The sequence below is a fragment of the Toxorhynchites rutilus genome, chromosome 3, assembly GCF_029784135.1.
Source record: "Toxorhynchites rutilus septentrionalis strain SRP chromosome 3, ASM2978413v1, whole genome shotgun sequence".
In the NCBI taxonomy this organism is placed as follows: domain Eukaryota; kingdom Metazoa; phylum Arthropoda; class Insecta; order Diptera; family Culicidae; genus Toxorhynchites; species Toxorhynchites rutilus.
The window spans coordinates 236,992,730-237,009,795 of NC_073746.1; the positions used below are offsets into that span (position 1 = coordinate 236,992,730).

The 17,066-nt window shown below is 39.5% G+C and overlaps 1 protein-coding gene across 1 annotated transcript; it reads right to left on the reverse strand.

The window, feature by feature from the left end:
• Positions 1 to 13,012: 13,012 nt before the first annotated feature.
• Positions 13,013 to 15,874, reverse strand: LOC129778335 (uncharacterized). Its single transcript, XM_055785202.1, has 3 exons — positions 14,980 to 15,874; positions 14,527 to 14,915; positions 13,013 to 14,466 (listed from the first exon to the last, which is right to left on the reverse strand). The coding sequence occupies exons 1-3, from the start codon at positions 15,700 to 15,702 to the stop codon at positions 13,173 to 13,175; spliced, it is 2,406 nt and encodes an 801-aa protein (XP_055641177.1). The 5' UTR covers positions 15,703 to 15,874; the 3' UTR covers positions 13,013 to 13,172.
• Between the last annotated feature and the right edge of the window lie 1,192 nt (positions 15,875 to 17,066).

Below are 17,066 nucleotides of genomic sequence, written 5' to 3' on the forward strand. Positions count from 1 at the left end.
TTTCTTTTTGAGTGTTTTGCCAATGTGAATGAATCGGGATTTTTCTGGCGAAAATTGGAATCCTACGTTTTGGGCCCAGTTTTGTATGGAATCAATTGTACTTTGAAGTCTCTTTCTCTGTGCTAACCCAAAGCCACTGACAGAAACAAGAGTGATATCATCAGCATAAACAAAAATGTTTATACTGTCGGGAATTAATTCGAAAATAGGTTGCATGGCAACAGTGAAGAGTGTTGGAGAAAGAACCGAACCTTGGGGAAAACCGTTTTCAAGGATTTTCAATGAAGACTTGTGATTGTTGATGATTGTTTTAAAGGTTCTGTTTTCCAGAAACCCTTTGATGAAGAAGCCTAATCTACCACGAACCCCCCAGTTGAAAAGATTTTTCAGAACTGGGTACCTCCATGCTCGATCGAAGGCCTTGCTAAGATCGAGTGATACAACATCTGCGTGCAGATTACTTTCAGCAGCGTCGTCTAGGACTTTTTCGAGAGCTACGAGGCAGTCTTCTGTACTTTTACCCGCGCGGAAGGCAAATTGTCTAGGGTCAAGCAGCTTGTTTGACTCTAAAAAGGTCGTTAAGCGCCGGTTGATAATTTTCTTCATGATTTTACCTATGCAACTCAGAAGAGTGATGGGACGGTAGTTGTCCAGCAGGTGATTATTCTTGTCTGGTTTCGGCAGAGAGACCATTAGGCCCTCTTTCCAGCAATTTGGGAAAATTCCACTGTTCCATACATTGTTGTAAAGTTTTAAAAGAACTTTTTTCCCAAGATAGGGTAGGTTTTTCAGAATTGGGTAGCTGATATCATCTGGTCCTGTGGAGCCGCGTGTTGCTTTGTTTAAGGCCCATTCTAGTTCTTTGAGGGAAATAGTTTTGTTGAAGTCAAAATTTGCGTCGGTGTTAAAATCAATGGGGATTTTTTCGCATTCTGCCTTGCGGGTTTGGCAGAATCCCGTCTGCCAATTTTGCTCCATAATTCCTTTGACGACTTGTTGGGATTAATATCGTTGACGAATTTAATCCAGCTGTTATGCTTGGCTGTTTTAATAATAGCTCTAGCATTGTTGCGAGCCCTTTGGAATTCCTCTAGCAAAGTGTGCTTAGATGGGTTATCCGGATGGGCCTTTCTTAGCTTGCGTAAGGCTTTTCTTCTGTCTTTGATGGCTTTATTTACTTCAGGTGTCCACCATGGGACGCATTTTCTACCAGGATTTCCGCTGGTTCTAGGAATGTGCCGTATTGCAACCTCAAGGACGGCTTGGGAAAAGTCCTCGGGTGTCCAATCTTGTTTGTGCCTCTCAGCCACATTGTCACATTGATAGCCAGCCCAGTTTGCATATTCAAATTTCCATCTCGGCCTTGTTGAAACTTCTGGAGAAGGTTGCCCAAGGGAAATACATATTGGGAGATGATCGCTGTTGCAGCAATCATCGTGGGTGTTCCATGAAAGTTTTGAACAAAGTTGAGGGGATACGATGGTGAGATCTATGGCCGAAGAAGAGCCAGAAGCAGAATTGATTCTGGTGTGTTGGCCGTTGTTCAGAAGAGTGAGAGTATTATCGGAGAGAAAATCCTCTAAAATGGAACCTCTTCGATTGAGGTATGAACATCCCCAGTGAGTGAGCATTGAAATCACCCATAAGGAGAACTGTGGAGGGAAGTTGGTTAAGAAGATGGTCCAGTTGATTCCGTAGAAGAGCCGGATCGGACGTAGGAGAAATGTATATGCTGGCTACTGTGATTGGAAAAGGAAGGTTTATTCGTATTGCCACTTCTTGTAGAGCGGTGTTAACGGGGAGAAAATTGTGGGGGGTGCCGATTTTTATTGAAGTTGCAACCCCGTTGAATGAAGGGTTGGGTCCTTCTTTGAAATAAGTGGTGTATCCTTTGATAGAATCTTTGTGAAAATTTCTCTGCGTCATAGTCTCTTGAAGAGCTATGATTGTGGGATTATATTTATAAATTAATGTTTGTAATTCCGGAAAATTTCTTTGGAGACTTCGAATGTTCCATTGAATAGCTAGTTTGCTCGTTGGAGTGAATGTATTGACGAGTAAGGTGGATCTTATTTCCCCTTTGAAGGGGTGCTGTTCTTTCCGGATTTCTTGTAATTTTTGTTTTGTTTGTTGTTGTTTTGTGTGTTGTTGTTTTGTGTGATGTTGTTTTGTGTGTTATTGTTTTGTGTGTTATTGTTTTGTGTGTTGTTGTTTTGTGTGTTATTGTTTTGTGTGTTGTTGTTTTGTGTGTTGTTGTTTTGTGTGTTGTTGTTTTGTGTGTTGCTGTTTTGTGTGTTGTGGTGTGGTGCGTTGTTTTGTGTGTTGTTTTTTTGTGGTGTGGTTTCCGTTGATTCCTGATTGTTTCGTGTCTTCTTCCTTTGTTTCTCTTTATTTTGGCGAAGTTCATCTTCCGAGGTTTTTAGCTCTTCTGAAGATGTGTTTTTGGAAGATATCTTCCTCTTGGTTTTCCTTGGGGCCTCAGATATTGTCATTGAAATATGGGAATCATATTCTGATTCGGTGGTCGAGGTATCAGATTCGGACATAGTAGTGTCAACTGTGGATGGAGTGCTTTCGCGACTTGTTTCCGGACTTGTTTCAGCTGAAACGCAACTACATTTGCATTTGTTGCAGCTAGCAGTCGGTTTTTGGAGGTTATTTAATCTGTCTTGTAGGACACTTGAATAGGAAGGTCCATTATTTTTAACGTTGTATAGATCCTTGGCTTGTTTATATGAGATGCCTTGATCTATTCTGATTTTGGTTATGTCGTTTTCTTTTTGCCATATTGGACACTTCCTGTATGAAGAGGAGTGGTTTCCTTGGCAATTAATGCAGTGGGCGACATCGTTACACGTTTTGTTTTCTGTGCCATGTTCCTTGCCGCAATTTCGACAGAGTGGATTCTCGCGTTGGCATCGTTTCGACGTATGTCCAAAGCGGAAGCACTTGAAACATTGCATCGGACTTGGGTAAAAATTCCTAGTCCCGATGCGGAGGAATCCGAATAAAATCACTTCTGGGATCACTGTCCCACGAATGGTCAAAATTAGAGTAGCTGTAGGGATAACTACATCTTTTTCCTTCCTAGTGATCCGTTTAACTTCGATCACGTTTTGGTCGGCAAGTTCGGTAAGAAGTACGTCTTCTTTCATATCGATCACTTCACGACATGTGACAACGCATTTGCGTTGATTTAATGTTGGATGGTATATCACCTCAACAGGTGTCTTATCGATCAGTTCATTTATTAAGAGGAGCTTACCGATAGTGTCCTCGTCTCTGGCTGTTAAGATGTATTGCGTTCTCTTCTTATCGTCCTTTGATGGTCGGGCGTTGTTTTTGTTAAAATCTTTCACAGTATTGGTGATGGTTTTACTCACGATAAATGGGTTGGATGGTAGTTCTTTATCTCCGGTAGCACGTAACAGTAAAATTTGTAAATTACCGTTCAGAGGGTCAGCCCATACTGGAGCGGTACGTTGAGTTGGCTTCCCTTGGTAGAGGTTTGTAGCCCGGCCTCCCGGAGGCCCGGAGCTACTAGACGCCATTATGTTGCCTGGCTACACCCTGGGTATAGCCGGCAGAACGATTTTGGTTACCACGAACCAACAAACACTATTCGGATATATCTCCGAAAAACGATCAACACACCGAATGGAGAAAAGGAAATAATCCAAATGTAACTCACTGTAGATCGCGAAAAATTCTGGGAAAAATGCACTTAAAAATTTTCAGATGTATACACACTCGGTTTAATCACTTCACCGTATGAAATTTGTTTACATAAATTAACACTATGTATGTATCTAAGATGCACTATAGAGGGGAGCGTCAGTGACGCCGCAAAAGCGCGCGCTTTTCCGGTTAGCCGGTAAGTGCCCGCTCTTAACGGTCGAAACGAGCTGTTGCTTTCTCCTGTTCGCCTTTTGCTCCCACGCTGAAATATTTTAAATAAATCTCCTTCGGATCGCCAAAATCGCCAAGGGGTGACTACCCAGTCTGCTATCCAGGAATCCAAAACGCCGAGCTGCTGAAAAAACGACCTTCTCGGTCGGAGGTTAAAATCAGTATGTATAGTAGTATCTGCTTCGCAGCTCTCCATATAAATTCCTACCGCACATTTCTCTCCTTCCTTTGATGCATTAGTAAATATGCGCTGTCTTCCTCTATATTTGTTGTTCATCGCAAACAAAACTAGCTGCTTCATTCTAAATTGATTTGTTTCGGTTTTGGTTGTAGTTAACCCTTCTAAGAACGGACAGATTTCGACCGTTACTTGCTGAAGTTTTACTGTTGGCATGATATCATTGAATATATCCCTATTTTTTAGATATATCCTTTCCAGATAACTATATTTGTTCAACTCTAATTCATCCAGATCCTCTAGTTCCGTTAGTTGTCTAGCTACAGCATTATTTCTGCAGATGGCTCGGGCGATTTCTTTGTTTGCTACTAGTTCGTGTCTCAAGTGCAATGGATATTGTCCTGCCAAAGTAGTTAGAGCATTCAGTGGAGTACTTTTTGTACAGCCGGTTATTTTTCTTAAACACTGATTGTTAGCAACTTCCAGCTTTTTTTTATTAGTATTACTGCTGTTGTTTTGTATAGTGCAACCATATTCTAGAACGTTTCTCACTAATGATTTATAAATGTTAGCCATGGTTTGAGGATGAGAGCCACTCCTGATCCCGCAGATGATTTTTAACATATTGAGACGTTATTCCAAGGTATTTATGTACTTTAACTGTTTCTAATTGAGTCCCGTTGATCTTCACTGTCAATTTGCTGTTACTTTTGTGGAAAAGTATTCCTTTCGTTTTGTCAGCATTTATCGTGAAATTCAGATTGCCTGCTGCTTCTACGAACCTGTCCATATAGTTTTGGGCTATATCATTCAAACTTTCCAGTGTTCTACCCTTCACCAGGATACCAAAATCGTCTGCGTACTGGACTAGAATAACGTCCTCTTCATCGATGTTGTGTAAACGTATCGTATAGATGTTGAATAGTGTAGGTGAGAGTAGGTCACCCTGGGGCAAACCATTGTTGATAATCCTCGAGATACACGTTTCACGTAATTCCAGACTCAATCTCCTGTTCTGCAGAAAATTTGCTACCCATGTTGTTATTTCGTCTGGAACGTTCAGTTCTGTCAGAGTATCACTTAGTAAATTTGAGTTAACCGCGCTGAAGGCGTTGCTCAAATCTACACATATTAAAGCAACCTTCATTTTTCGCCTTTTGAATGTTTTTATAGCGTTTACCAAGAATTGCAGACAAGTATTGGTCGAAGATCCTTTCCTGAATCCGAATGAGGTTTTTGGAAGGATGTTATTCTCATCTATAAATGTTTGAAGTTTCTCAAGTACAGCAGTGTGCATTACTTTGGTTAACGTGGGTACTAAGCTGATTGGCCTCTTTCCTGATGACATCGTCTGATCTCTGCCTGGTTTGGGTATTGCCACGACGCGAATCGATTTCAAAGCCTCTTCTGGGTATCCCCTTTTCCACATTGCGTTCAAATCTCTCAATAAGTTTTCGGTCACCTTTGGATTTAGTTTCCTCAACATTTCATAGGATATCCGGTCTTCTCCCGGAGCCGATGGTTTTTTTTCTTGTTCAATATAATATCCCATTTAGTTTTGTCCATTAAATCTTCTAGTTCTTGAAACACAGGTTCTGTCCACTGTTGCGGGTTGTGTCGTCCAAAGTGGGTATCTAGAAAGTTTTCGGCGGCTTGTTTATCATCAAATAATACGTTGTTTTCTTTTTTCCTAATCCGTTTTCCTGTCAGTTTCCCAATTTTTCCCCATAACTCCTTGGGGCTGGTAAAAGGATTGATATCGTCTTGAAAATCGTTCAATTTTCTTTTCATTTCTTCTCTTTTTGACGTAGGACTACGTCTTTCATTTCTATACCGGGGTGTGAAATCAAAGTTTCGAAAACGAAAGCGTTACGCCGCAGACCGAGATTTTGAGTGTTAATAGCTCCTAAACAACTGAACGAAATGGTATGATAAACACTTCATTCGAAAGATAAAATGTCTACGCGTTCTATACTTGTTACTTTTTGATCCAAAAACTTGTTTCAATAGTCTTAAAATTGCTTTCAAAACAGGCTATTGAAATCACCAATCGGTATATAAGCGAGCGCCGCTCGGAAATCCACTCAGTTCTAATTGAACAGCGATTGGAGCATGTTGTCGCTGTTGTGGTGAAGCTCTTCGTTTATCATGAAAGCGCTGATGAACGGTGTCACCAAGAGCCTGTTTGTGCACCTTAGGCTAGACATGAATCCATCAGGAGGAGAGTGATGCCACAAACGGTTCCCCGGGAAGTTCTCGAAGCAGCCGCTACACACACACACACATACACGCGCGGAATTCTTTCCGTTTGGATGCCATTCAGCATCGAGAAAGATCCGGAAAATAATCTCCCAGTTCCTCTGGGAATTTAAAAATACATTCATGTGAAAGAGTTTATTTGAATGTTTTCTATCCATGTAACACTGTGACCAAATACATTTGGTTTTGTGATTTTTCAATCAATCGCAATTAACAGGATAGATTCTGAAGATTATTTTTCCCCATCAGTAGGATATTTCCGTATCCAATATTGTATGCGCCCGCAATCGATTCTTGCGCTGTCGCCGAAAGTTCCGAGCTCAGAGAGTTCATTCCCCTCTAGTTTGCCTTCCAAATTGCCATCGTAAACCACACCTTCTCTCGATTCAATCACACACAAAAAGCATACTTAAGCGATATTCTGGTGGTGAGACACATTCATTTTTCGTGAGGACATCGACAAGACAACATCGTTGCCTAACGTGCTGGAGGAGGTGGACGGCGAAGGATCGACACATACACGCGCAGAATTCTTTCCGTTTGGATGCCATTCAGCATCGAGAAAGTTCCGGAAAGATCTAATCATTGCTGGGAAATAATCAGCCAGTTCCTCTGGGAATTTAAAAATACATTCATGTGAAAGAGTTTATTTGAATGTTTTCTATTCATGTAACACTGTGACCAAATATTTTTCAATCAAGTACTATTAACAGGTGGTTATCGAGTTAGTATTAACTACTGGTGGGCTTCCAGTATCGAGGAAAATGTGGAAATATCTAATCGTTACTGAAAATAATAAGCCAGTTCCTCTGGGAATTTAAAATTACATTCATGTGAAAGAGTTTATTTTAATGTTTTCTATCCATAAAATATCCATATAATACATTTGGGTTTGTGATTTGTCAATCAAGTACAGTTAGCAGGTTAGCTTCTGAAGATTATTCTTCAGAACAAGGTTTTTCGTATCCTATATTGGATGCATAAAACTTTGTGCCGCCAACGTAACGCTCTCGTTTTCGAAGTCTCCCAAATATTCATTTATTCATTCATTCAGAATGGATTTAGATTCAACTTCAAACAAATGATCTCTAAATCAACGATAGTCCTACGTCACCCTTGCGGTTATACCATAGATATAACCCACTTCCTGTTTTTTTCTTTGAAATATAGCAGCTCTTTTTTTGAATTCTATCAAATTCGTTAGACTTGAAATTCTATTAAACTGCCTTTTTGCCTCCGTTTTTTTCACCCACGCTTCTTCTACCACTTCTGTCCACCAATGTTTGGGTACTTTAGTGTCCTTCTGCCTATTTGCTTTACAGGTCTTTTTTACTATTGTTATCAAATCCTCTACTTTTTGCACTACATTAGGATCAAGTGTTGACAAGGCTTCGTAGATTCTTTTATTATTGTAAAAATATTTTTTTTTATGCCTTTTCTGAATTCAGAGTACTTTCGATAATCATGTGCATTCATCAAAATATTTCCCTTTCTATCACATTTTTCATTGCCCCACGCATAGTGATGAGCATTCACGTCGCCTGCTAAGAATACTTTTCTGTATCCATTCAAACTGCCGATAGTTTTGTTAATATCATCTTCAAATATACTCGCTGGTATATCTGGGCTAATATATAGAGCTACAACAACAATATCTAAAGAGCATACTTTTATTGCGCATACCTGGGTCCAATCTGACGTTGCTGGCAACTGGATTCCAAGGTAATTGAACTCCTTTTTCAACATAATTGCCGCACCACCATAGTTGTCGTCTCGAGATTTCACGATGAAGTGGTATCGTGGAAGCTTATATCTGTTAGTTTGTTCAAAACTTTGTTTCGTCCATGTTTCTGAGAGTAATACAATGTCGTAGCTCCCTTCGACGAGGACTCGATTTAGTTCTGCTTTGTGTTTCTGAATACTTTGTATGTTGCATTGTATTGCTTGAATTGGTTTGAATTTTTTTATTTGTAAATTTGACTATACCATACTTGAGCTACAACAACTTCTGATTTATGTCTTTATCATTCAACTAATTTTTATTCGTGTTTCCTTCTACTACTGCATTTGCTAGTTTGAAATATTTTTGTGCGCAGTGCATGAATTTATTTTTTATTTCCTCTTGGTTGCCCAACTGACTGAGGAAGTCAGCGTAGAATGACACCATTGTCGCCTTGGTGTTTTGGCTAGCCATCCATTCCGCTTTTATGCGTGTTTCTCGCTTAAAATTTTCCCATTTCTCCTTCTCCGTTACGCTGTGTTGATTGTTCAACGCCACTCCATCCTTAACGCTGCCAGATTCCTTGCCAAGGACTCGGTCACGCTCGGCCGTAGTTTTTGTTGCATTCGTTGGTTCAAGAAGTTGTATTTCCTCTTTGCGCATTCTCTTCGTTCCCAGCTTGATGTGTTGCTTTGTTTGATCGCAATATGTCTTGACTGCCGGCCTAATCTTCTCGCGCTCCTGATTCGTTCGTTGCCATTGATCTCTCAAGTTTTCTCCGTGTTGTGTCGATGAGTACGATTCGCCCAAAACTGGAAAATCGTTGAGGTCCTCCAAAGGTGCATATGCGTTTCTTGTTCGTAGAGGAAAACATTTTCTGGCTTCCGCAAAAGTAATTGCTGATTTCGCCATTAACAATTTGATGTTCATCTGTCTAAGCTTTTCCGGGCAATTTTCATCTTGCGTAGTGTGATCTTCCGATTTGCAGTGCGCACACTTTGGTCTATTGTTACATTGTTTGAATTCCTCTTCCTTCTCGTGTTGACCGGCACAATTCTTGCATCTACGCGTTCCTTTACAACGATCCTCACGATGATTGAATCTGAGGCATTTGTCACAAGCAATTAGCTTCTGTCCGAACGGACTCACTCTGCTGTTACAACAGAAAATACGTATTCGATCCGGTAGCGTTCCAGCTCTGAATCTCACACTGATTCGACTTGCCGGAATTTTCACTCCATCTACATATCTGGACAACCGTCTCACGCTGATGATTGGAACGTCGCTCGAAATATCCCCCATTATATCCTCCTCTGAGATGTTCGTCGGAACTCCATCGACTATTCCCGTCACGCAGACCAGGTGTTGTGGTACATATGCTCTGTAGCCGCATGTTGTGCTTTTGTTTATTAATTCTACCAAAGCATTCGCCTTCATGTAACTGCTGATGAATACTAGAATACGGTTTCGTCCCATCTGTTTCATGTCCGATATACATTGCTTGAATTGTTCCATTTTTCTAAGAGTTGAACCAACCGCAAATTTGTTGACTTTTTGTCCTCCGTCATTATTTCGTAGCTCCATATAAAATCTGTATGGACCTGTATCCACCTCCGTATATACCACATTCGTAAATGATTTGTTCTGCTGGGACCGGATTTCCTGCTGTGCTTCTAGACTGGCTGCTCCAGCGCAATCGTTATTTTTACCCATGTCCTCATCCGAAAGACTTGGTTCTAACCGGTCCGGTGGTTTTTTCACTTCGTTCATTTTCCTGCCCAAAATGGCGTCCTCGTGGTTGGATTCTTTTCCAAACCAAATTTCGTTGTTTTCGATACTACTTCCACTCCTTCTTCGCAAAACACTTTCTCAGTACTTTTTTTTCCTACCGGATACTATTAATGATAACGTGAGTAAAGAAAAAAAAACTTAGAAAATGGCAAACACTCCGAACGTTTGAAACGCGTCCACTTCTAAAAATGGCTTCCCATTGACTAGGAAGTCTCTTTTAAGGATAGTAAACACTTGGTTAATTCCAAAAATTCTATATGTGGTAAGCATCTTCATTCCGAGGTGGTGAAAAACCGCTTAAAACGATCGAACCGGTATATAATAAGGCAATAAAGATAGCCATCGGTGCCTTTGTTACAAGCCCTACTCTTGCTGTTATGGCAGAAAGTGGGCAGCTCGGGATCGTCTCGTTATGAAGATTATAACCGATAGAGCTATCCGCTACCTTTCAATCCCTGACCGCGACTATGATGTCCCATTGATATCTCGGGCAAAGGACCGATTCAAAGAATAAACGAATCGAGATCTTCCCGATATATGTGCACATTCGACGGTTATGGAAAGGAATTGGAATGTAAAACCACCGAATGTTAACCTTGATTTACTCAAGGAAGTTCGTGCAGGAGATCTCCAATCTAAAATAAAAGGCTGTTTTTCTATCATCTCGTAAAAACAAAATTCCAGATTGAACACCAAGTTTGCACTGATGGTTAAGTAAGCACTGATGGTTTCTGTTGCGGTATTTTCGATAACCGATATACTGGTAGCTTCTCGCTTCCTCCTCAATGCACAATTTTTAGCGCAGAAGTTTTTTCGCTTCTAATCGCTACCCAAGAGTGCACACATGATTCTCTTCCTATTGTTGTATTTTCTGATTCCGCAAGCTGTCTCCAGGCTCTTCAAAAAGGTACAAACCTTCACCCATGGATTACTCAAATAGAAGAAGCAGCTTCCAACAAAAATATCACCTTCTGTTGGGTTCCTGGGCATACCGGAATTCCCGGAAACATTGCCGCTGACAAATTAGCCGGCAGGGGTGGTACCCAAGAACCCCCTAATATTCCCATTCCACGCTCTGATGCGAAACTTGGGGTAACACATCAGATCCGCCAAAGTTGGGACATAGCCTGGAGAAACAGTAGAACAACTTTTCTTCAAGGATTTTAAAAACACCACTCTTCCATGGCATGACAGAAATAACAGTAAGGAAAGACGGCTTCTCACCCGTCTTCTAATCGGCCACACCAAAGTCACTCATACTCATATACTTTAAAGAAAAGAAAAACCTCAATGCTCATGTAATGAGACCCACATTTCTGTAAGTCACTTACTACTGGATTGCCAACATACAGAGGACGCTAGAATTCAAAATAATATAGGTCAGAATTTAAGAGATATTTTAAGTAACGATGAAATACAGGAAAATAATTTAATAGAATTTTTAAAATAAACTGAACTTTACAAAAAAATATAAATACATTTTACACTCGAAATAATAAGAATAGGAACAAATAGAATACCGGAGACGAATAAATCGTAAGATTTAAAGTCTCCGTAAACAAAGGAAAAGAAGAAGAAGAACATTGCAAACGGAGACGAATGAATCGAATGATTTAAAGTCTCCGCAAACCAAGGAAAAGAAGAAGAAGAAACATTGCAAATACATGACAGTAGGGGAAACTTTTGTTCCTACCGAAATGTGAAAAAAATGCATTTCTGATATCGAGATATGTTATGTAAAAAACTCTCAGCTTTCCATAAAAAACAAACAAATATAGCACCCTCTATCTTCAACCGAGAAAAGTATGAAAAACTAACTTAATCAATAATTACAAGAAAATCCAAATTTTTCGCAAAACTAACTCATAAGCTTCAATTCGATATGTCGATCATACGAATCGGTCCAGTAGTTCAAAAGTTATAAATTTTTGTAGTGGAAAAATTGTCTTTTCAAACCATCGATTAACTTAGAATAATCATAACTCAAAAGCGAAAAAAAATAACATCTCTGATATCGAGATATGTTATGTAAAAAACTCAGCTTTCAAGAAAAAAAATTTAAAAATATAGCGTCCTCTAGCCCATGAAAATCAAAGAGTACAAGCAATAATTACGAAAATAAAATCCATTTTTTCGCAGATTCAATATGTTCTTATAAAAGGCTAGCTCATTGCTTTCAATTTGATTCATCGATCATCTAAATCGGTTCAGTGGTTCAATAGTTATATTTTTTTTAAAGTCATTTTTTGAAAAAAATAAAAAAATAGATTGTTCGGACAACCCTAAAATGGAAATGGGCACCCTTATGAAAAAATGGGTCTAATATTTTGCGATAAAGAACAAAAACACCACTGAGAACCACTATATCGGTTTGGCATGGAATGGCTGTATATGGATAGAAAACATTCAAATAAACTCTTTCGCTTGAATGTAATTTTCAATTTCAAGGGACAACTGGCAGATTATTTTTTAGCAACGATAATATCTTTTCGGATTCTTCGCGATGCTGTTACTTTCTAGGTCGCCTTTTCAGTGGTATCACTCTCCTCCTGATGGATTATTCCCTTCTGGCGTAAGGTGCACAAACAGGCTCTTGGTGACACCGTTCATCAGCGCTTTCATAATGAACGAAATTAGCTTCACCAGAACAGCGACAACATGCCCCAATCGCTGTTCAATTATTCTTCTTCTTTCTTTGTTTTCAAGAGGCTTTAAACTTTGAAGTTCATTCGCCGCTGTTTCAATTATTACTGAGTGGATTTCCGAGCGGCGCTCTCTTATATACCCATGGGTGATTTCAATAGCCCGTTTTGAAAGCAATTTTAAGGCTATTGAAACAAGTTTTTGGATCAAAAACTAACATGTATATAACGCGTAGACATTTTATCTTTCGAATCAAGTGTTTATCATACGTTTCGTTCAGTAGTTCAGAAGCTAAAAATCTCGTTCTCAGGCGCTCAAAATCTCGTTCTCAGGCGTAACGCTTCCGTTTTCGAAACTTTGAATTTATACCCCGGTATAGAAATGCAAGACCAAGTCCTACGTCAAAAATGTTAAAGCTAAATCGGAGGAACGAAAGGGATAAAATAGTCATCTGTTTTTTTAACTAATTTCTTATCGGATTCACTATAGAAATTAGAAACTACATTTTACCATTTTGATTATTTTCAATATTATGTTCAGGAGTTACAATGGAAAATATATATATTCATCTATATATTGCTGACTTCGTGTCGAGTGAAGGAAGAATGATTATATGTTCATTGAACATAAAATGATGCTCTGCTGACGGAATATTGAGAGTAGCTTTTCTTTCTAAGGTACTACAACCACATTCGCGTACTTTTTGACAATGTCTTCCACATCCAGTATCATATCAGGATCCTGTCCTGCTTTCTTTACAAACTCCAACAAGGATCGCACATTCACGATGTGTTCTTCCCCAACCGCCACATTCAGAACCAATTTCGTTAGAAAGTTAGTCATCTCCTTAGGTGGTCTCTCTGAAGTAACAAAATACTCCAACAGTCGATTGATTGCCGGTATGTCATAGCTGTAGCCTTTCACGTTCAGGAATTCATCCAGCCAACGAAGAAACGTTGAGATTCCGTCGCCCGTTTCGATGATCAACTCAATCAAAACACTAATCTGATGATAGTTTTTCTTTGTATGTTTCTCGAGAACGATTTGAACGGCCTGAACCGGACTAGTTCCGCTTATTTTCAATCCTTCAACGATGAAACGGTAGTACTGCAAGGGGCGTTTCGATTGCTCGCAATCGACTATGGTGGCGACCAACTGATGTCGCATATTGTTGCGACCCATCACATTGGCGTACATCGGGAAATATTTGATGAACAAATCATCCCGACTGGCGATGAAGCGATAGGTTGCCATGATGGAATCGCGATTTTGACCCAATAGTTTCTGGTACAACTCCTCCTCTTTTGGCAAAATATGTTGATATCGGCAGTGAGTTTTGAAACACCTTCCGTTGAGGAAATCATAACAACCGACCAGGTAACAGATCATTTCTATCTCCTCACTTGAGTTGAGAGTTTCAGTCGGCGCAACAGTGTGTTTTATTTGAGGCAATGTCTGACCAAACGTTGAAATTTGGGCTGTTCCAGGCTGGTTGGCCATTGATTGTGTAGCTACAGTTGCGGGCGGACCAAGTGACTGATGATGATGCTGCTGCTGCTGCTGCTGCTGCTTGAATTGTTCCCAAAATACCGAAAGAAATTCATTCATGCCATTGGAATTCGCAACAACAGAGCCCGTAGAATTTGACCCGTACATTCCATTATTATAAACTTGTGATCTGGGATCCAAATAATTCGATTGACAGCGGTTAGCACTGTTTTGATTCGTACTGTACGATTCGAAAATATGGAATCTCGGTAGAGGTTGGAGATTGTTCGAAATTGGTTTGGATACTAGCGCCTGGGATTCAGAATTGTCATTTCTGATGGTGCGCCTAACTTTAATCATTTCCGATCTCTCCGGGAGCCCTGACAGCTGGTTAGAAACCAATGTGGTGCCGTGCTGATCCGAACTGCTTTTTGATTGCTCGATATTATTATTCGAAGGAACAAAGTAGTTTGAATTACTGCGGAAAAAATACTGTTACAAACCATGAACAAATGAAACGAGCAGTTATGATACTCACAGAGCATTTGCAAAACTTATTGGAGCTGTGGAAGCATGGAAATTGCTTTGACCTGATTCAAATGACTCTCGGGTTACAACTTTGCGTTTGAGAACTTCCCGGGACGGACCGTTTGAAATTCGAAACCCCTCATTCTCATCAATGTATTCATTGTTGTTGGCTGGACGGATCGATTCATAAGAACCAGTGCGTAGTTGGTTCTCGTTTGTGATGCTTTGCTGTAAACGTTCATTGTAACATGTTGACAAAGATAACCGTGTGGGATGTTGCTCATTTATCTTTGTAAGAGCCCCATTTGAGGTCGAAGACGTCACTGCTTGCGGCGATGAAATGCTCGTAGAAATCTTCGGTATGCGAAAATTGGACGATATTTCTTTGACCGCTTGTTCCTGGAAGACGAATATTTTGTTTTGACTAATTCTTTCAAATTTATTTCGTGTTCACTAGAGTTACCATTTGATCACGATCGCAATGATTGTCGGAAAGTTTAGACGTTATGGTCACCTCGTCTATACCACGTTGAAAAAGCATATCTTCGACGTGAGTTCGAGAATTGTTGAAGCTGCTAGGTACAGATTGCTTTCCAGACGAATGAGCCATCGAATTCATGGGCAATGGTAATGGTTGTAAATTTAAAGGAAGATACATCGCCGATCTGCTCGGTATCTCCACCCCTTCGAAATCTTGAGGAATCTTTTTTGACTTCATAGGTTCATCACTTTCTGGTTTTTGTTGCGATTTTTTACCTCTAGCCTTTTGTAAAGCTTTTTTAGCGGCACCACTATTCAGAAGTGACCGTAACTTCTCAAAATAATCCGTACCGAAATCGATCTGGTCGGCATTTACAGCCCAGGCTAGTCCACGAATTTCCGTTTGACTAGCTTTGTTCAACACGTGTTTGTGCTTTTTCGAAGTGTTGATTTTACGAATTTTATCGTCGGTGAGAGGTGAAATCACAACTTGCACACTATCGATTTTGATATCAGCTGCAGTTTCTTTTTGTGGATCTTGATTCCTATCCTCCTCCATCGATTCATTGTCTGATGCCACATGAGCGATGGATGCCAAATCCAATTCTTCGCTGCTACTATCACTGCTGAACGGAAAAAAGTCTTCGTCACTTGCACTACAGATGCGGTTTCTTCTTCGTTTGATGGCTACTTTTTTCAAATCCATTTCAAGTGAGGAAACAGATTATTGACTTAATGAATGCTTTTTTGTGTAGCTTGTTGATTTTGATTCACGACTTATTTTGATCTGAGATGCGGTATTCGCGACTTCTGAGATTCAAACAAGTAGAAGATTCTACGACACCATCTTTTTTATGTAACCTCCATGAGCAGGATTATTAGGTGGAGCAGATGGCAGAATTTGCGAGCGTAGTGTATGTGATAACATGCGCTGCTAGAGCTACTTTTCATATTGTGACGTCAATATTTGTAATTACATTCAATTGCCTTCCACATCCATGTGAAAACGTTTTTTTTCGGCAAGTTTATTATCAATTAAAAACAGATCTTTTCGTGGAGTTCCCACTGGATATGCGTATGATGTGACAGTGTGCAGTGGATATTTATATCGGAAAAGATGAATAAAAGTGATATTTTTGTGTGTCATTTTCACTCTCTCTTCAAATTTTGGTTATTTTCGCGATGATATGATGATATTTTGAAGGCTCCCTGTACCGGTGTATGTGATTTGAGATAAATAGTTTGCAATTAAGCAACATTTGATTGAAAATTCTGCTATTTCCGAGGACTAAGAATACGACTGTTCTCTGGACGTTTTTGCTCCTCAAATGATGAAAGTAAGTCACAATTCAATCATCATCTATTAAAAAACAATCAGTTACAAGATTTCATGAGCATTTTGGCTCATGACATCATCAAATTGTGAGTTATTTAAACATTATTTTGTTTCTTCCATATATATTCCATATTGAATGCAAATAATTACGACACTATATTTTGTTTACCAATCCAAATATACTCTGCCTACTGCTCCACCTCATATGTGCTCATTGTTGTAATTTCGAATGAGTATGCAACGTAAAGAAATTCACAGGTATATTACTGCCCACTTTGTTCATGTAGTAGGTAGGCAAACAGAAATAAAAAAATATTTTGAGACCAATTGAATGCATGTAAATTTGAAAACATTTTTCTTTTTTTCTATTGTAACACGAAAAAGGTTTCTAAATATGCTTCGAATTAATGAAATTACAATTAACCCAATCGTTTTAATTTTTTTATGACGTGGGACTACGTCTAACCGGAGTGAATGGGGGTGAAATGAAAACCTAAACACAGAATATGCAGGAAAAAATAAAATATTTCGAATGCTTATAACTCGAACATTTCTTAATAGATCGGAAAGATGCTTGCATCAATTAATAGAAAATATTTGCAAGCGTCTATCACAATTAATAAAATGTTATTTTTCATGAGATGAACAATTGAATAACTGTAAAATGTCAGGCGTTATCTAAACGCCCTAACTACCTCGTTTTGATTGGCCCGATTTATGGTTTCCTCAACACA

What these genes read in the sequence shown, in the direction of transcription:
- LOC129778335 (XM_055785202.1), bottom strand. Translation starts at nt 15,702, where the DNA reads ATGGATTTGAAAAAAGTAGCCATCAAACGAAGAAGAAACCGCATCTGT. An exon ending in ATTGCGATCGTGATCAAATG is followed by an intron (nt 14,916 to 14,979) that starts GTAACTCTAGTG and finishes TTCGTCTTCCAG; the next exon opens with GAACAAGCGGTCAAAGAAAT. An exon ending in ATAAGTTTTGCAAATGCTCT is followed by an intron (nt 14,467 to 14,526) that starts GTGAGTATCATA and finishes TTTTTTCCGCAG; the next exon opens with TAATTCAAACTACTTTGTTC.